Below are 21,599 nucleotides of genomic sequence, written 5' to 3'. Positions count from 1 at the left end.
TGGAAAACTAGTACTATAAGTTGCCTCAGCTAACAGGCAGACTGCCACGTTCTACAAGAACTGCATCTTCTGAATGGGCATCAAGGGCATCCCTATGTAGCGTACATTCCAATAAATCAAGCTAGAAGCCATTCAGGGTTGGATCAGAGAGAGACAGTCTCAACTGGCCAAACAAATAAGTAATAAAGAACTTCTTTAGCCACTGATGCCAAATAAGTCATCAGGCGTGCAAGAGGGTAATGAAGCTCACAAAACAGCCAACTTCTTGGATGCAGCGGACAAACCACCTCCAGTAATGGACGTCAACACCCCCAACAACAAGACGCTCCAGGAAACACGTTTTCATCCACATTCCAATCTAAGTCAGGCACTAGGAAAGCTAAGACACAGACCACCTGGTGTGATGAAAGAAAGCTCTCCAAAATCACCACTTTGCCTTTTAATTTTATCGTCTCCTCAAATGGTAAACACAGTTTTAATAGGACGGGTATTGACAAAAAAAAAAAACAAAACCACTTTATAGCACCTCATACTAGAGTTCCCACAGGACAGAAAGACAGCTGCTGCATCCGACCATCTGGCACATCTCCAAGAAGGAATAAGAGAATCACTGCAGAGGAATAACATTACCTCACTGTATCCAGAAAGCAGCATGGCCATTGGTATCCCAACTTACTCATAGATGTATCAGAATCAGCATAGGTCTTTGTTCTTTATTAGGAGAAAAACAGGCAGGCTGTGCTTGCCAAGCTCAAGTAAACAACTGATAAGTATGAAGTAAGTGTGGATTCTAGCATGTTCCGTGTGTGCATTGCTATTGCATTGTTTCCCAATAATCTCCTGTACAAAGAGAAAAAGTTTAGAAATGCAGATAAACTGGTAAGTTTGTCAACACCAGGATATATTTGAATATTGGTACAATGCTCTGCCACCCAACCCTAACACACGCAGAGGACATGTGAACAAACTCAACCAACAACGGACCCAATTTTTCCTCATTGGTACATATTAGTCATGTGGAGCAAAAGTCCTCTCTCACATGTCACAAGAAAGTTTTCCTGAGAGCCTCCAAGTGCTTTTAAAAATAAAACCAGCTCAAATTCAGCCAGAGAAGTATGGGTATTCACATCTCCAGAGATGTAGCTACTCTTAAATCAGCTAGAAAGGTCCGAATCAGATGAAATAGTTCCTCACAATTCCCACAATTGAACACTGTTTCTGCATGGATATATCTAGGATTCACCAGTCTGTCAATTATCTGTAACAGTTCCCTGGGACAACAAGAAAAAATGCTGAGTGCCTCTCATCTACAGCTCTCAAAGAACTTTAGGGTGTACCATATTCCCTATTTTTCAGTTTTTCACATAAGGAGAAACTAAGACAAAAAGAGAGCAACATCAAGCAGGAAACCAATGGGGAATAAAATCCAGGTCCACTGGCTTTTGGTGCTACAGCCTTATGCACTGAACCCTGCTCCATATTGCATGGATTTAGCAACGTTAGGGTTTTCTTATTTTAAGATTATCAGTGTTAGCTTTATTTTTCATAATGTAACACCTTTTGTCTTGTTCAAGGATGTGTGCAAAGTAAACTTATTTGAAGGTAAGACTGTAGTGGGGTAAAAGATGAGAAAGACAAACTTTTCATGAGATATGATTGCAATTTGTCACACAACAGTTTGGAACAAAAGTTCTTGTTTCAATGCTGATTCTGAATATGCTTTTAAAGAATTATGTCAGAAAATATTATTTCCTCTTTGCTGCCTGAGTGAAACAATAGTAAAGCATGGGTGTTGTGTGCAAAAATAAACTGAGTTATTCCTCATCTAATAGCAATTAACTGCCTTTGTGATTTCAAAATCATACCACCAATTTCTTAAAATACAGCTGTTACTATGCTCAGTCTATATGGTCTTCTGAAAAAACTGCTTAAATACCAGCCATTAAACGAAAGGACTGGCATACTAAGTGAAGGGATAATAAAATGCTAGACAGTATATTCCACAGATTGTTTTCAATTAGTTTAAGCAAATGTGATCTGCTTTGTAAAAAAACATCCTTTGAAACTATCAGTGTGGTATTACAAAAAACAAAAAAACACAAAGCCTTTGCTTTGCGCCCTTGGATTGGTATTTTGTGCATTTAAAAAAAAAAAACCTGGAAGAACAAAACCTTTTACTTTAATTAGATAGCAGACAGTGTTCTGAATTTGTCAATGGATCAATTAAAATAACAAATGAATCATGAGTTTGATGCCATAACAACCACAGTAATAATCTATCTTTCAGTATCCAAAGGTTCCCCCATCCCCACCTTCAAATTTCTCTTTTAGTATTATTGGAGAGCTCATCTTCCAGTTTAAATGAATTTCCCCTTAATCTTCTCCTTGAGCTGCTGGATAGATGCAGCCTCTTAAAAAATTCAGGATATCTGTGTAATCGTAAATTGATCTGTCTCTATGGCAGAAGGCCAGGGGCATTCTTCATCCAGGAAAAGACCCAGTCTCACCAAACTTGTTTTTTTCCAGTTAAAATTATTAGTATTTATTTTCTTTAGTCACTATATTTTCTTATTAATAAGAAAGCATTTCTGAAAGAGTCATGGTACTTTATGGATGGCTTGTTCCTGGCACTATACAAAAAGCCTCATATCCTGATCATTTTCAGACAATAAATATTTTTAAGTTTTATGTTTACTAAACTAGGAAGGAGATAATATTCAAGTGCCAAAATATGTTATATATCACTAGCTAGTGGTAACTAGTCACTGTTAGTGTTGCAGATTTATGTGGCATATTAGGAAAAAAACTATGGATTTTTAATGAAAAGTTGAGAATGAGCACAGTTATCACTACGCAATCTTTAAAACAGACACGTACCTCATTAGTACCAGAAGAGGAAATAATCTGTCTGGTGTGATTCTGAATCCACATAGCCTATTTGCCTATGACTCTTTGGTTATGGGATCTGGCATCACTTGGATTATTTCACCTAATCCATCATTAGCTTTCATATGTCCTACATAAACCTAAATGTAACAAACCCAACTCCTCATCAATTACCACACTGAATACATTACATGTCAATAAATGCATACACTAGTACACACACTGAACTACATCTTTCTTTGTGAAACATCAAAATTTTTAGCAGCCTGCTCACACTGCTGAATTGTCCTGTAACATTTTTTCATCTTCCATTATGAAAGTGCAATTCTGTACTGACCTGCTCTATTGAAATAGAATAGAGAGCTATTTAAAAAGCTAACAGTGCAAAGATTCACTTAAAAAAAAAGTCAAATTCCTTTTAACAGAACCCTGAAAGATAACCTAATTTGTTTTCCCAGAAATTTCTCCATCAATAAATGGTACAAAATTGATTTTCTACTGTAAGAAAATAGAGAACATCGATAAAATAAGTCACAACTGGAAATGAATGTAATAAAAACATAGTAATGTGACACACTTTCTTACTTACCAGTCTTCCACAAATACACAGATGAAGTTTCAAATTCACTTTGTGCCTTAGCTTCCCAGATTCCAAACAGAAGCACCACAAGAACTCCAACACACCGCATTAAAATAGCAGAAGCTCCTGGACCACCAAATAAAGCTGTGCCTCCCTCTCTCACCCCCATGCCTTCACCGGGCAGTGTCAGTGTCAGAAGCTGCAGCACAAAGGGTAACCCTTGTTTCAGTAATTTTCTCCCCTTCAGACTCTGTTCATAGAGAGGGCAGAATGGAAACCTGTTCCCAGCTATTGTGCATGTCAGCTGAAAAGGAAAAACTGTTTAACACCCAGGAACAATAGAGACCTCGGATGCTGCTGCTACTGCTGCTGCAGCTACTACTGTGGTGGTTGCTCCACTCTCTTCCATTCAGTGGTTAGTAGCAGTCTTCCCATCAGCTGAGAGAGACAGCTGTCCACAGGGGGCTCCAGCTGACTGAGCAGGTTATCTTGGTCTGGGAGGCAGCAGCAGTCATTTACACCAGCTGGAGAGAATGAGAGAGAGATGAGGTGAAACACAAACAACCCAATGCTGTAATAGCACTGCATACAGAAACTGCAAAATGCTGCCTTCTGCACAACTCTGTCTAGAATAGCACAAGGACACCTACTAGTGAAAAATTAACAGGCATACTTGACAGACAAGTAACAGCTCTTAAAATTATCAATGTTTTTCTAATCTTTCAAATAAAAAAATCTGGCATAGACTTAGTATTAATAAATGATGATGATTTCATATTTGTGCAAACAATTAAAATACTTACAAATGATTACGCAAGTAATAAACTGAAATCTCACAAAGACACACCACAGGAAACAACGAAAAACTTTCTGACTGCATATTTTTTCTGTTAAATCTGTTTCAGGTAATAAACACAAAGCAGCCTACTGAAAAAACATAAAAGGTGTGGTATCCGAGTTTAGCGCACAAGAGAGAGAAAAGAAATCATAGTAACTGATAAGTAAAAATTGACAATTTAATAAACCACATATCTGAACCCAGTTAGCAATGAAGCTCTTATTAATCTATCATCTGAAAAGCTAAATAAAAGAATTATATTTTAATTATAGCTAGCCCTCTGTTTTTTGCTTTGTTAATAAATGTTTACACAGGGAGAGTGGAAGAAATATCGTACACACGTGATATAAATGTATATTTATGCATGCACACACACTTTTTCCACCTAGTCACCATCCATATCCGGAGATATGCATACACGTGTCCATGCACAAAATGTAAACTAATTCTGAGTACTCTGAAGACATAGTTACTTCTGAGTTTCTTAACAGGGGGGATATGAAGTTATACTGAAGACTTTTGATCTACATTTTCCAGGCCATACCACAACAACAGACATACAGCGAAGTGTGGAAAGTGACAAGGTTTTCATTTCTTTGTTTTAACTGGGATCTCTTAAAACAAAATTCATCCCCTAATGAACTGAAACAACAAGCACGTTGGCCTAGTTTTCAACTGTAAACTGAAAAGCAAAAGAGAAATGCTCTCAGCAGACTGATCGTCATACACAAAAAAGGTCCAAGAAGAAGAAGAAAAACCCTATATGAATACATTCTAATACCACAGAAACCAGAGAGTTTTAAATGATGAAGCTACTGTTGTTGAAAGAGGAAACCTTCAGAAAGCCTCTCTTGGGATGCCTGTCATTTTGCAGAACCTTCTCAGACTCAGCCTTTTCACATGCATTAGATTAAAAGCAGCCTTGATCAAATAATTCCCAAATCCTTGCCTGTTTAAATATTCTGACATCAGAGCAAATTAGCAATGTTGGAGGTTGCAAATTTGTCTTTGTTTACTTTCCACTCTGTTACGCCTGTAAGAGGGAATTAAAGGCTCAGGGAGCCCTAGCACCGAGAGGCTGTGATTAAGAGAGATAAGCAAGTGTGGATTACTGTTCCTCAGCTGTTGAAAAACAGGCAACAATCAGGAGATTATAGGTTGATAAGGGATACATAGAAAGCCATGATCCTAACAAATGTATAGCATCCTGATACAGGACTTGCATCATCAGCTGAAGTACAGTTTAAAAAAAAAAAAAAAAAAAAGCATGAATCTCAGTCATTTCTCTTTGTCACTCTCGTCTGTGTGTTAATTTGCAAACCACATAAACCAATGTTACTTAGTAACAGAGAGTAAACCGTGCTAGTCTATACACTATCAAAACAAAAAGCAGTCAAGTAGCACTTTAAAGACTAGCAAAATAGTTTATTCGGTGAGCTTTCTTGGCACAATGTTACTTGTGCTACTTGGGTTGGTAACATACAAAGGTGTTTTAAATGAGGAAAGTCCTTTGACTTTCTAGCTCATGACTATTGCATAGGGAAATCTTATGATTTACCTTAGGGGACATAAATATGTTTGGCATAATGAAATTTGTAAGTAATTTATTTAGAAATAAAATTATGAATAGATTTGGAGGAAACCGCCCTTATATTCAATAAGGAATTTGGCAATAATTTATGTTCTATTTTAATTATATATATGCAGATAAATAGTTGGCATAGTACTTTGAAAATTAAAACTAAAAATACTAGCTAATAGCAAAAGCTTATAAAAGGAAAGAAGTGAGGATTACAGGTCTACAAGGCCAAAAGGAGACCCTTTTCAAAGGCACTAAATCTAATGGAGCATGGAAGATTTTACCTTTAGTTTATATGAATCTTTGAAGAATACCACTATAAATATTTTGTACATGAGCCTCAGGACGCAGACTAGCCATGCAGTTAGCACAGTATGGAAAATAAGTCTTGAATTGTTTCTAATAGGAACACACATAGATACCTTGTGTGATTCCATGGCTGTAAACATCACACATATACACAAAAGCAGTCTTACTTCCATTTCTGTATCTAACAATACAGTCACATGCTTCTGAAAACTTATGAGACATTACTGAAAGTCCTAATGGTTTCAGCATGGCAGACTCATTTAATTTTTGAATGTGATTGCAACTTTTTTCCATTTTGTTTAATATATATGTATAAACTATACACACGCAATAATGTGGTAGATTTCAAGCTATTTGATAATACTTTATGAGTACCATAGAGCCTTGGTTCCCAACCTGGCACCCGCAGACCCTCAGAGGCCCGCTAGGGTAATGTATGGGGTCCATAAAAAACAATCACAGAAAATTAGTTTTAAATAAATTGCAAAATGACAATTATTTTAAATTAAATATCTTCTAATAATATTAATTGCTCTCTGAAAATCTATATTGTGCATTCCTTTTTTATTAAATGAACTGTATATGGTAGCTAGAATTGGCTTTGATGGGGGTCCACGAATAATTCCCAAAACCAAATGGGAAGGACCTTTTGAAATCAGGGGAGTTTCAAAAGGCTCCTGGCCACACAGGCAGCATGTGTTTCAAAAGCAACACTTTCGAAGCACAAGTGGCCACCATTATGCTAATGAGGCACTGCGTTTTCATGGGACCGCCTCATTAACTTCTGCCAAAATCCCTCATTACCATGCCCCCTCCGAAAGGCGGGGCTAGTGTGGCCACAGCCTATACACCATTGCATGATAAGGTTTTCAGAGAGATGAGAGCCATAAGGAACATTTAGATCATCTAGTCTCACCTCCTGTATAGCACAGACCACTACATTTCACCCACACAATCCTATGTTGAGACCAATGACTTTATTTACACTACAACTTTTCAGTCTGCAGGAGACTATGTGGTTGTATACCAGAAGCAGAGAACACGAGACACTGAGGTACTACCAATGCCAAAAAAGTCTGTACCAGGTGAGATAGGCCCAGATGATCCCAACAAGCAAACTATGCTGCAGAAGAAGGCACACACACAAAAAGTCTTCTGCTTGTCTGACCTAGGGGAAAACTCCTTTCTGACCCCACAGCTAGCAATCACCACGAGCCTAAGCAAGTGAGCATGATATATCTACAAAGCATCTGAGATAAGTGTCACCATACAGCACTGGTACACTCCATCTGGTATGCCGTCTTCAGCTGTGGCCTGTCCTTGATGCTGTAGAGCAAAGGAAAAACAAAACCAAAAACACACAACATCCAACATCTCTCAAACATCTAGCTAGCCAGTTATTCTCTTTGGGGGAAAGAGAGGAATTCCTTCCTGACCCCTGCAACTGCCCGTTTAATGCCCTGGAGCAGGAGAGCTGATTATGGTCATAGGTTTAAATGAAGAGTTGCAAGCATTAAGGGTATGTACAAGGTAATGTAAACAACCCCATTCTCCTCTTGGCCTATGAACAATGAGAACAACAAGGGTGACTAACTCGCAGGTTAATAGATTCCAAGACCAAAAGGGTCCACCATGAACCTCTAGCCTGATCCCCTGCACACACAGGCTGTGAAATTTCTCCAGGAAGCTGGATTAAATCAATCTTTTACGAAGATATTTAATCTCACCTTGAAAATGCCAGATGACCACCACCCCTGGTGAACTGTTCCAGTGTTTAACTAGCCTTTCTGCTAAGAAATCGTATCTTATTTCAAGGTGGAAATTGTCTAACTTTATCTTCCTGTCATTGGCTGTTAAGCCTTTGTCAGCAAGATTAAAGAACTCCACTATCTTATATCTTTTCTGAGTGTAAGTGCCTGTTCACATTGATGAAAATCTCCCTCCAGATATGTCCACACAGCAATTAAATGCTGCCAGCTGGCCTGCATCAACAGAGGCAAATTAGAAACACAAGGAACATCTGGGTCCCCTACACCTCCAGAGCGAAACCCCAGCTGAAGTCCTGGGGGGGGGGGCATGCCCCACCTTTTAAAAGTAGGAGGACCCTGTGCACACACTTTTTAACTTGGGCAAAATAGCTTAGGGGAGGTGCGGATAGGCAGCAGCTGGGGCTGAACTTTGCAACAGGGGAACTCTAGGAAGATCAGCTTCCTTGTCCTGAAGTGCAACCCTTGATAACACTTCTTCTCAGTGTGGGGGTGGTGGACTGAGGTGACTTAGCCCCCTCTGACCAGGGGACTCCCCACTCTTCTCTTCCCCTGAGGTCCTGCCCCAGGGACAAGCTAGGAGCCAGAGCTAGGCTATGGTAAGAACCGCTCATGGATCCCAGGCCACTGTGGGGAGCCCCAGTGATTCCATCAGCCCTGTCTCTGGCTTTCAGCCTGGCCAAGGGGCAGGGCCTCAGTGGAAAGAAGAGGAGAGCAGTTGGAGGTTTAAGAAGCAGAAGAGGAGCAGAGGCAGAGTCTGTGTGCAAGGAAGAGGAAGAGGAACAGGGCTGCAGTTCCTGCACTGGTGACTCCCACCCCTGTTCTGCACAGGATCTGGTGCTCTTGCAGGGCCTTCTATTTGGCAGGTATGAACTGTAAGGAGAAAATTTGTTAAGCCAGTAATGTGCCTAAAACATTCCACATGGCTGGAATAATTATTGTTCTTGTTGAAAGCAGCAATAGTGCCTTTTAGCAGCCTTAGCATAACTAACAGACCAGCAGGGAAAGGGAAGTGAGTGACCACAAAAATTAAACCTGACTGTGCACCCTCCAGAGCATGGGGTTTTGCAAGATGGAAAGTCTGCCAATAGTTAACCATTGCTATGTGAAATACACTTGGTTAACTGATGGAAAAATCACAGGCTGGAAAACTCCACACTTACCTTAGCTTCTGCTAAGTAGGGTTGTTCTTGTATTGGTTTGTTTGACTGAAATACTATAAAAATGCTTAGAAAAGAGGCGGAAATCTGAGCTGGATGGATATCTCTTAAGTTCCCTGCACACATAACGCAGTCCTTGAATGTCTATAGTTATCCACTTGAGACCTTCCACAAGGCTCTGGGTAAATCTGCTTGTTGGATTTAATTTGGGATGCTCTGCTAACCATTTGTGGACACATGTAAGTGCTGGAGACTAAACAAAGCTTTGAACAAAAACACTTTTGTTTGCCTGTTTGCGTCAACTATCGGCTGTGTTCCCTTTGACTTATTTCCTACCATCACCTTGCAAAGAGTAGAGTTAAAGTACTTAAGGTTTCGCTAAACTTTGATCAACAGGGCCCAATGGGCCATGTGTTAACCCACCACTGCATATCAGTTGACTCAGCAGGGTTGTCAAAAGGTGGTACAAGTATCGGACGGGTAGCCATGTTAGTCTGGATCTGTAACAGCAACGAAGGGTCCTGTGGCACCTTATAGACTAACAGAAAAGTTTTGAGCATGAGCTTTCGTGAGCACAGACTCACTTCTTCAGATGCTGGTCTTGGAAATCTGCAGGGCCAGGTATAAATAAGCCAGAGCACATTCAGGCTATGGATAGAACCCATATTCTGGGACCCTACAGGAGGGGAGAGTCCCAGACACCACGTTCCAACCCAAACCTGAATGTCCGCACTGCAATTTGACAGTCCCACAGCTCAAACCTCATGAGCCACACTCAGCCATAGACCAGCTGGTATTGTTTCACTGGTGCATAGACATACCCTCAGTGTTCTCTTTTATATGGTACATTCAGCTTCTTAGGCTTCAAATTGTCAGACTTGTTTTCAATGTCTCTGGATCAGTTTTGTCTCTCTTCTTTGAACTCACTCCAGAATTTCCACATCCTTCATGAAAGCTTGACATAACACCAGCAGTGAACACAGTATTCTAGTAGCAGTCTGACCAATGTTATATACAAAGACAAAATCACTTTGCTACCTCTACTCAATATCCTTCTTTATATACATTCAGACAATGCACTAGCCCTTTTGCCACAGCATTGCAAAAATTGAGGCAGTTATCTACAATAGTGGCTCTCAACCTCTTCAGGATACTATAACCTTCTCAGGATCCTGGTTTTGTCTTTTGTCTTGCGTCTCCAAAATTCAACTCACTTAAAAACTACCTTCTGATTAAATAAGGTATAAAAATACAAAAATGTCACAGCACATCATTACTGAACAATTGGTTACTTTCTCATTTTAGTGTATAATTACACAATAAATCAGCTGGAATATAAACATAATGCTTACATTTTAGCGTAAGTATATAGAGCTGTAGAAACAAGTCCTGACCCATATGAAATTTTCATTTGTACTGACTTTGCTAGTGCTTTTGAATGCACTTGTAAAAGTAGGTCTGATATGTGGGATCCCAGGGGAGCCAGCTGAAGTCACTCAATTAGGGTGCACTGCAACAAATGGGACTGCCAATCCCCAAAGCTGGTGATTATTCCAATATGCATTTTTATCAAGCCAGCAGAAGACAACTTCTGTATTACTTTATTGGTCAAAGAGAAGTCTAAACCACACAGTTCCTTTCAAGTACCCAGTGTGAGGCCACCATCCAGACACCCCAAGCAAATAAAGTTCTACCAGTCCCAAAGGACTGAACATAGTACCCTCCAAGTCAATGAATATTTCAGACCCTATCCCAAACACACTCTTATAGCCAGTTCTTATAACTAAACTAAGATTTATGATAAAATAAAAAGAGCGCATATTGGTTAAAACATCAGTATATATATACACACACGTAAATGAGTTCAGTTCTTGAGGTTCACATACATAATAGGGGTAGCAATCTTGTAGTTCCAAAAAGTTTTTAGAATTTAGTACCTGGTTATAGTCCAAAATCCATACACAGAGTGATTCCAGACAATGATATACATATCTAAGCAAATATGAGACAAAAAGGATCAGGGCATCAAGGCCCAAAGGCCTTTTGATATTTGAAGCAGCCTCTTGTCCTGGGAGAACAAAGTCAACTTTTGATGCAACCACATAATTAAACATCCAGTAATTAAACCAAAGATGATTTATCCATTAAGCAGTCTCAGAGGGGTAGCTGTGTAAGTCTGGTGCTTCACAAAGCACAAGCAGTCCTATGGTACCTTGGAGACCAGCAAATTTATTAGGTCATGAGCTCTAGTTGACAAAACCCACTTACTCAGATTTATCACAGACTTTAAGGAGACATCCTGATAATGACACAATTTCATCCAAGATTCATCTAAATGTTACTAAGTTGATCTCTCAATCAACAGTTACAGGGATAGACAAGAAATGTCTGTGTACATCACAAGACCTAAGCAAATACCTACCATCTACTTCTCTAACAATGCAAGTTTCAGAGGGGTAGCCATGTTGGTCTGTAGCTTCACAAGTAAGAAGTAGTCCTGTATCAAGTTAAAGACTAACAAATCTATGAGGTCATGAGTTTTCACAGGTAAATTGTGAAACTTGGAAAGTTCTAGCCTAAATAGCATTGAATGGCCTTATTTACCATTTATATACTTTATTCACTTGCCTCTATACATTGACTCTGGGTTATTTGGCCTAGAATTGCTTAACCCTTTAGGGCAATGTGTCCTACCTGGCAGTTTTGTTGGAGTTACATAACAGTAATTTCAGACATGATCTGCATGGCCACATTTTAACTAGATAATGTCACACAGGAAAATATCTAGCTAATTTGATGTGACCGTGGAAGACATTTGTGTACTACTAGTACACATTCACCTGATGAGAACCACTGAGCTACAATAAACCTTAAGCCCTTTTCTGAATCACTGTTTTCCAAGACTTGCCCACCCAGTAAGCATAAACTGAGTTACTGGTTCCCAGCAATATTACTTTGCACATAGCTACATTAAAATAACATTCTGTTGCATAATGACCTTTTAACCAGATGACTCAGATCACTCTGTACCAATAACGCATAATTGTTTACTTCCCCATTAATCTTTCACCCACAATATTTACCAGCAAAGATTTAACATCATTACCTAGACTGTTGGTAAAAAATGTTAAATAGTACTGAACTAAGAAATTATCTGTAGGGGACCCAACTAGTACCGGACAAGTTCAGTGATGTCTCCCTATTGACAAGTGATTTACAGATATATCTTTTAGCTAGTTCTTAATCCACCTCACCTAGAACCTGTAAATTACATATACCACAATGTTTTTAAATCAAAATGTTTCATCTGGTACAATAACAAATCCCTTGGAGAAATCCAAGTATCATATAATACAGGTGCCCACAACAGACCTGTAATCTTGTCAAATAGATAACAGGGTATTTCTTTGTTGATAGAGTCCCAAATTCCATGCTTTTCCCTGGGATGGATATCAGGCTAGCTAGTCTAAAATATTTTGGCTCATCCCTTTCACCCTTTTAAAACACCAAAACATAAAGCAGTCTTCTAATTCGTCAGAACACCCCAATTTTCCAAGATCTGTTAAAATCTGTCAGAGAACATGTCAGCTAGTTCACTAAGACTAGGGTTGCTAAATCTGCAGGAATTAAAGATTAATTTTAATTAAATGATCTCTCCTGTGATGAAACCTCCAGGAATCCAACCAAAATTGGCAACCTCACATAAGGTTCTTAGATGTAAGTTATTCAGGACTGACATTGGTTTCAAGTCCTCCATCTGTCAAGGACAGTCTGGTGATTGTTGTGCATCAGTCTCCCCACTCTAAAAAAAGTCCCACACAGGCATCTGTCAGAATTTGTAGTTCAAGATTAGGTCTTTATCAGTCACCTGATGAGCCACAACTCCCATGGAAAATGATCATACTTGGTCTTTTCATTCCTTATTTAAAACATGTTTAGGAATCAAAACAAAAAAGCAGCCAAGTAGCACGTTAAAGACTAACAAAATAATTTATCACCACCTAAAAATAGGTGATAATACATTTTTTTGTTTTGATAGAATATAGACTAATATGGCTGTCTCTGTCACATGTTTAGAAATGTCTTTCACCCTACTGACCACAGCCATCCCATTGCATCATTTGGCATACCTCATCAGTCACCTACATGTATTAAATTTTCCAGTGAATAGAAGCCATATTTCCCTTCTCTCTCTATTTTACTTCCATGTCTCCTTTCAAATAGGATGCCCTCCCACCCAGCATTATTCCTTTCATTTCTATGGAAATCTGGGGAACTCCACACCAGTCAGCCTCAGTCACCAGTGCCCAGAAAAATTGTGAAACGGGTTGTCATGGAATCCATTTTGAAACACTAGAGGAAAGGAAGATGCTCAGGAACAGTTAATATGGATTCACCAAGAGCAAGTCATGCTTGGCCAACCTCATTAACTTCTAGAATAAGGTAACTGGCTCTGTGACTACAGGGGAAACATTGGATGTAACATACGCTGACTTTAGCAAAGTTTTTGATATGGTCTCCCACAGTATTCTTGTAGGCATGTTATAGTATAGATTGCATTAAGGAACTAGGAGGAGGACAGAAAGCTGGATAGATTATTGGGATCAATGTGCAATGATCAATGGCTTGATGTCTACTTGGCAGGTAGTATCAAGCAAAATGCCACAGTGGTCAGTCCAGAAAACAATTTGGGTTCAACAACTTCATTCATGATCTGGATGATGGGATGGATTCCACTCTCAGCGAGTTTGTGGATGACACTCAACTGAGCATGGGAGAAGAAGTAGCTGCACTGGAGAGTAGAAACAGGATCCAGAGTGACTAGACAAATTGAAGGATTAGGACAAAATAAATCAGATGTGGTTCAACAAGGACAACTGAAGAGTCCTGCACATAGGACAGAAGTATCCCATGCCCTGCTACAGGCTAGAGACTGACTAACTATGCAGCAGTTCTGTAGACAAGGACCTGGGTTTTACAGTGGATAAGAAACTGAATATGAATCAGCAGTGTGGCCTTACTTCCAAGAAAACTAACAGCATACTGCACTACTGGGATATAGAGGGAAGTGATTACACCTCTCTGTTTGACGCTGGTGAGGCCACATTTGGAATACTGTATCCAGTTTCTCCTTCCCTCCCCACTACATAACAGATGTAGACATATGGGAGAGAATCCAGCTGAGGACACCAAAAATGATTAGGGGAATGGGGCCATGCTTTATGAGCAGAAACTGAGGGAAATGGGCATAGGTAGTCAGTAGAACTGAAGAGTGAGGGCAGGATTTGATAGCCTTCAGCTACCTGAAGGGGGGTTGGAAAGACAATGAATACTGGCTATTCTCAGTGGTGGCAGAAGAAAGAACAAGAATCAATGGTCCATGTACAGTGGGAGAAGCATAGACTGGACATAGGAAAAACTATTTCCCTAGTGGGGTGGTGAAGCAATGGAATGTGTTACCTGGGGAGGTGGCCGAATCTCTGTTCTTAGAGGCTACGTCTACACTAGCCAAAAACTTCAAAATTGCCGTGCAAATGGCCATTTCGAAGTTTACTAATGAAGCACTGAAATACATATTCAGCACCTCATTAGCATGCAGGCAGCCAAAGCACATCAAAATCGACGCGGCTCGCCGCCGCATGGCTGCTTTTCAAAAGGACCCCAGCTACTTCGAAGTCCCCTTATTCCTCTGAGCAGATTGGGAATAAGGGGATTTCGAAGTAGCCGGTGTCCTTTCGAAAAGGAGCCCTGTCTGGACGAGCCGTGTCAATTTTGAAGTGCCGCAGCCACCCACATGCTAATGAGGCACTGAATATGTATTTCAGTGCTTCATTAGTAAACTTCAAAATGGCCATTTGCATGGCCATTTCGAAGTTTTTGGCTAGTGTAGACACGGCCAGAGGGTTTTAAGGCTCAGATTGACAAAGCCCTGGCTGGGAAGATTTAGTAGGCATTGGTCCTGCTTTGAGCAAGGAGTTGGACTAGATGGTCTCCTGAGGTCTCTTCTAGCTCTATCTTCCATGATTCTATAACAGCAGATACAAAGGCAACCACTAATTTTTGGCCTTAGCTCTTCTGTATTAGTAAACCAGGTCTACACTTCATATTTCCAACTACAAATACAGGAATGATACATGAAAACAAATGGGAAAAAACTCTCTCAATAGATTGCAACTTTTCAAATAAAACTTACCCTAAGTATTTTGCATAAAACATTTTCCAGTTACGCATATTCATAAGCGTATTTCCATAAAGAACATGCATAGCTCCATGACAATCAGCTCCTTCTAAAGACCACACACCTTCTGTATCAGGACTCCCAGGCTGTACTTTATGCAACGTCTCCTCTCCCTTCAGGCGAAAAGCAGAATAAGAGACAGCTAATATAAGCCACAAATAAATGATAGTTCTCCTTCATCGTTGCTGGGGTGGCACTAAGGCAAAGCCTACGAACTTCCTCCTACAAACTCATGGGGCATTTCCACCTTTAACAACTCCTGATTTGCTATTTTCATATGAGCTACATAAGAAGCTAGGGTTGGGATTCCCAGCTTGCATAAAACGCACTTTTGCTAGTTCTCATTGAACTTTCACACTAGAAATAGTATTTAGCCATGGGGGCATGGACAGCAGTTAGGAGCAGCACAGGCACATGAGAGTTGGGGAGGAAAGAGGACAGGATATACTCATCACAGCTAGCACATGTGGCCACTCACTGGTGCCTGTAGTAGTGTGGCTACACCACTATTTTTAGCATATTATTTCCATGAGAACTGGCACAAGTACATCTACTTGAGCTGAGAATCACACCCCCAGCTGCAACTGCAGCCATACCCTTAGGGCTGGTCTACACGAGAAGAGAAAGTCAAATTTAAGGCTCTGTGATGGATTTTCAAAACTCTCTGTCTACACCCCAGTGCTCAGTAAGTCGATTCTAAGTGGTTGTAATGCCAACTTCTACATCCCAATGAAGTTACTCAAAAAAACTGAATTTGCAATGTTGAGCTAAAACAGTGTAGATTAATCAAGGTTAAAATCAAATTTTATCAGCCCCAGAAACTGTCCCACAATGGCCCTTGAGGTATCCTTTCAGGTCATCACTCCAGGTGAGCAGGAAGTAGGAAACAGGAAGCCCGGCATTTTGAATTCATTTCTTTATGACCAATGTGGTGATCGCATCTAGCCACTTCACAGAACACCAGCGTGGAGCTATCAGGAGAGCCAGGGTCTCAGTTTGTCTTGCGGTCTAGCTCCTGCCCCAACACAACATGTGGTGGCTTGGTTGTGAGGACCAGACAACACCACATGAGACAGCGCGACATCATGTCCTGTGTGGGGTGAAAGCTTCTCTGCACAGGATGTAGCAGGAGAGGCAGAGATGTTTTTCTTTTCAGTGCTTCACATTTGTATGTGGAGGCTCTACTTCCCCACAGTGCCACGCACTCGGGAGTGTAGGCCCCACCTCATCACGTGGCTAGCCCTGCCAGGTGCCATGTGGTAGGCCAATCTCCACCCCACCACACGGTGGCTAGTCTGTAGGGATCATGCTTGTATAGAGGCTGAGAGACTTCTTTCCCAGGGGTTGCATTTGTACAGGGGATGCTCCCCAACCCCCACAGGCACCATGTATATGGAGGTCTATCCTCCATCCAACCACACCATGTGGCTAGTCCCCAATCCAATAAAAAACACATGCCTGCAGTGCAGTGCGGATCGTCCTTCCAGACAGCAGCATGTCCTGGCTTGCGTGTGGTGAAGGCTCCAAAGGTGGAAAAGAGTTCTGGAGGCTGGCTGTTGCCTTGAGCATCAACAGAAGCCCATGGCTGCTGTCCTCCTGTGGGGCCTTACCTACATCCTGGTGCCTGCATCATGCTAACAGGAGCCTCTGAGGAGCTCCTGGCTACAGCAGTTTGGGAGACTGACCCTGGCCAAAACTGCATTGTGGGCTGCCCCCCGCCCTTTATCCTGGTGCACTCACCATGAGCCTCAGAGCCCCCGGCTCCAGAGGTTTGAGGGGGCTGGCCCCACAAATAGCCATATTGTGGGCTGCCCCCCTCCCTTGTTTCCCCAAGTGTGCAGCTCAGGGGAGCCAAGCAGTCTCTGCAGTGTCCTGTTTGCTGCATTTCACAGAGGGAAAACAGATATGTGGAGAACAGCTACCATAATATGTGGGACTGACAGCTCTCTGACTTGCTGTCCTGCCCTTCAAAAGGTATTCTTTCCCCAGGTGACCGCTGAGGTTCCTGTTAGCATGGCACAGTAAGAACAGGGAAAGGCATCTTTGCTACTCACAGGCAGAATAATTCTTGGGGGGGGCGGAACAGGTGCCCAGCTCCACTGAATGCAAGTAAATTTACAGGTTTCATGAAATGCTCATGGATTACTGTAGCCTGAGCACCTTTACTAATCCATTTGGCTACTGTACAGATCTCTCAGGAGGCTCACACTCAAGGTGTTCTTTCCCCAGGGGACCACTGAGGTTCCTGTTAGCATGGTGCAAACACCTGGAGAACAGACATCCCAATAGGTGAGACTGACAGCACCCTCACTTGCTGCCCTACCCCATAAAAGTTGTTCTTTACCCAGGAGATGACTGCAGGCACCCAAACACGTGGGACTGACAACTCCCTGACTTGAATGGAACTTGTGTGCTCTCTCTCTTCCTTCCCTCTCACACTCGGGCAGTTACTTTACTACACACCTAAGCCCTACCTTGCTGCATGTGATCTGGCTTTAATCTACTATGTGATTAAAGGTACTCTTTCACCAGGTGCCTGTTCACATGATTTTCAACAGGGGAAGAGAGCCTAACCACTAGAAAGTGAGACACTGTCTCTCCTTCTCTTCTTCTTCTGAGTGATGCTAACCAATGGACACCAACGCTCTCTGGCATTCCCCACTTTCCCTAATTTCTTTCTGAAAATTGCTGATTTGCTTTCAAAGGGAGGGGAATGAAGGCAATCCAGTCTGGGAAGATGACAGTGGGTTCTATGAGGGCACATTGGGTTAAAAGTTCTCTGATGAAGATGACTCAAACAATATCTCAGTGGGGAAAAAGACTTCTGAAAAATGGGCATTTGTTTTGCAGGCAGTGCAGTGTGGGAAGATGACATCACACTCCCACAACCACACATGGGGAATTTTTTCCCCATAATGAAGCAGTGAAAACACCCAGGATGCAACAGGGCTCAGGGAACTGTGGGATAGGTTCCCACAGTGCACTGTTGCTAAAGTGGAACTTTGGTGATTAGTTGAGACACACAAAGTCAACTTTGTGCAAAGGTGCAGACACTCAACTTCAACTTTATGAAATCCAGTGTTACAGATTTGACTTTGATCAATTCAACTTTATTTTAAAGTGTAGACATACCCTTGATTACTCCCTGCAGCTCCTACATCCACAGATTGTCTCCCCAGGAGTCAAAGCAAGCCTCTCTGTTCCTCAGACTGCTCACTGAAGGATTACATTTCACATGCTATCTGCCTGAGAGTTGCACATGAACTAGGTTCTTTCCCTTGACCAAAGGTCACCCACAGAAGCCAACCTACTCCCTGCTCCCTCCAGAAAAGCAATTCTAACACATTAGATACAGTTACACTACAGCAATCTGTCAACAGAAGTCATTGTCAGAAGAGATTTCCCAACAAAACTTCTGTCGACAGAGTGTGGTCACACACAAAAGCCAACAGGAAGAGCATTCCGCTCTCTTGACAGAGCAACCAGACTCCCCAGCTGCTCTCTTGACAAAACAGGCACCCAGAAGCACAGCAGACAGGGATGCCCATTGTTCTGGATGCCCTGTCAAGAGAAGCACCCCCACAGAGCATCCATACAGCTTTTTTGTTAACAAAAATCGGTCAACAGCAGTGTTATGCCTCATGGCTGAGAGGCAGAACGTTGCCAGTGGAAGTGCTTAGTTTTGTCGACAAACTGTGGACAAAATTCATTGTGTGTGGACGTTCCACTGGTTTTGTCGACAAAACTATGGTTGTGTTGGCAAAACTCACTAGTAGAACTGCAGCCACTTTGTGTGGCAATTATGTAGGGAGCCAAACCAAGAAAGTGAACACAAGGCACAAGTTTCTGAGCCAGCAGATAAGAAAAGGTGGTTTACAAAGAGAGTTATCATGCATGTGCTTATGAAAGTGTCAGAGTCTTTGTCCTGTCCTGGAGATTTCATTTATCTATATTCATATAAATGCATTCCTACTTATATTAAACTCACATACACACATAAAGGCAGTATAGGAAAGCCAACAAATAGACTAGAATATGATTGGAACCCATTTGGATATGAAACTCATTTGGATTAAAAAAATTCATTTTTGAATCATACGGGAAATAGCATATAGAGCATTAGACTTGCTTTTGCACATATGCTTCAGTTTAATTTATTTCCAAAAGCTGCAATTTTCACTAAAAATAAACAAACAATAGTGTCATGAAAAGGACAAGTGCTCATAATGATAAAGTACAATCAAATGTTTGCCCAGAAAAGAGCTCCGCAACAGTAATGTATTTGTACATCATATGTCCATTTGGTAATACTGTTAATATCTGAACTGGCAGCATATTGCCACATAGTGATGAAACTAGTCTTTTGTTTCTTTTGCATGGCCCAAATTTATTTTTAATTCAGTTCTCAACATGCAATCACTTATTTTGCCACATAATTAAAGGGAGTACTGTTTCTTTCCTGTATTCATAATATTCTGAGCAATGGAGTAGCAGACAACTTACAATTTTAGTCTCCCCTCATCGCACTGATTACATAACCACCTACCTATATATTCCACTCTGATTCTTTTAAGCACAGTCCTGAGCAAGAAGTGGTACATATGTTACACAACCCCAAAGAGGTATTGTGCCTCAGACACCCTTTCCCCTGCCTCATCCCCCTGAAACACATCTGCCTCCTTCTTCTCCCTTATACTGGACACGGTACAAGAGTGTAGTGATCTCCCAATGATCTATATAAATAGCAAGTTATGATGCCTCCCCACATGCCACCCCTCCATGCTGGTCAGCAAATAGGAGTGTGGGAATCAAGGTTCCTTCTCCATCACCTAGCCCACCTGCTTTCGGGGTGAGATGGGAAGTTGGCAGGTAGGCAACATTTGTTTATTTTATGTGCTCAGGCCCAATTGCCATTAAATCCACACAACAGTTAAATAAGAGTCTTCATTTTCCCCTCCTTCCTCGTGCTATTGTGCTGCCCAAGTCCCAGTCTATTCCTGTGTTTGGTGAGGGTCTGTTTCTGCTGCACATATTTTAGTATAAAACGGAATGTGCTGGGGAAGGATCTATTGAAAAAAATCTTCCTTGGTTTTGATATCTTCATCCTAGAATGCTGTATACAGATCTCTCTTAGGGCTTTTGAGGTTTGCTCCAGGCTTTTGAGCATTTTAATTGCTCATGCTGTCTGAATGTCATGACCAAAAAAAAAAAAGCCACCCAAACAGACAGAACATATTTCAGGGATGTGGTATTCATGGCCTCTAGGTGTCATACTTGACTACTTTTAGGTCAGAATAAACTGTTCAAGGGTTTTCCCAATATTTCATAACAAGTAAGGGGTGTGCCCATGCCATTTCTGCCTTTGAATGTATAGCATTTAGCCTTTTCTTCTTTTCTAACATGTTCCTCACACCTTCAGCTAAAAAGGAGAAAAGCCACTGCCTCTCTCAGACTGTCATGATCCAGTTCTTATTTCATCCTGTATAACCAGGTATGTGGCATTTAAAAAAAAAAAAAGGCAGCACAACAGCACCATGTTTGTTTGAATAATAAGGTCTTGCTTTTTGTCCTTCCTTAAACTTTGTGAATATCTGTCAAAACATAAGTGGTAAGTAGGAGACCATGGCAGGGTATAAGGAATGATGACCACAATGAAGAAGTGATAGGGAAGGGTAATCCATGTGTATGTAAGAACATTAAAACAGCCATACAGCCATTAAACATTAACAGCCGAAACAGCCAACAGGGTCAAATCAAAGGTTCGTATAGTCCAGTATCCATTCTTCTGACAGTGGCCAATGCCAGGTGCTTCAGAAGAAATGAACAGACAAGACAGTCAGCAAGTTGCCCATTCCCAGCTTCTGGTAAACAGAGGCTATGGACACCATCCCTGCTGGTCCTGGTTAATAGCCACTGATGAACCTAGATATCATAAATTTATTGAGTTCTTTTTTAAACCATTTTACAGTCTTGCCCTTCACAACATCCTCTATCAAGAACTCCCACAGGTTGATTATGTGTTGTGTGAAGAAATAATTCCTTAAAAAAATGCTGCCTATTAGTTTATCTGGTGACCCCTAGTTCTTATGAGAATAAATTAATAACACTTCCTCATTTACCTTCTCCACACCCCAGTCATGATTTTATACAGCTCTATCATATCTCCCTTAGTCATCTCTTTCCAAGCTGAAAAGCTCCAGTCTTGTTAATCTCTCCTCATATAGAAGGTGTTCCATATCCCTA

At 41.1% G+C, this 21,599-nt stretch overlaps 1 protein-coding gene across 1 annotated transcript in view; it reads right to left on the bottom strand.

Moving 5' to 3' along the window:
• The window catches only part of THSD7A (thrombospondin type 1 domain containing 7A), a 489,942-nt gene that overhangs the window by 361,177 nt on the left and 107,166 nt on the right, over positions 1–21,599 (bottom strand). Inside the window, exon 3 of the mRNA XM_074984678.1 lies at positions 3,476–3,990. Within this exon, the coding sequence (XP_074840779.1) occupies positions 3,476–3,635 (160 nt within the window). The 5' untranslated portion in view covers positions 3,636–3,990. The remainder of the gene's footprint in view (positions 1–3,475; positions 3,991–21,599) is intronic.

Source organism: Carettochelys insculpta, chromosome 2 (genome assembly GCF_033958435.1).
Source record: "Carettochelys insculpta isolate YL-2023 chromosome 2, ASM3395843v1, whole genome shotgun sequence".
Classification (NCBI taxonomy): Eukaryota; Metazoa; Chordata; order Testudines; family Carettochelyidae; genus Carettochelys; species Carettochelys insculpta.
Note: the sequence above shows the minus strand (reverse complement) of the source record. Positions and strands in the feature narration are given on the sequence as shown.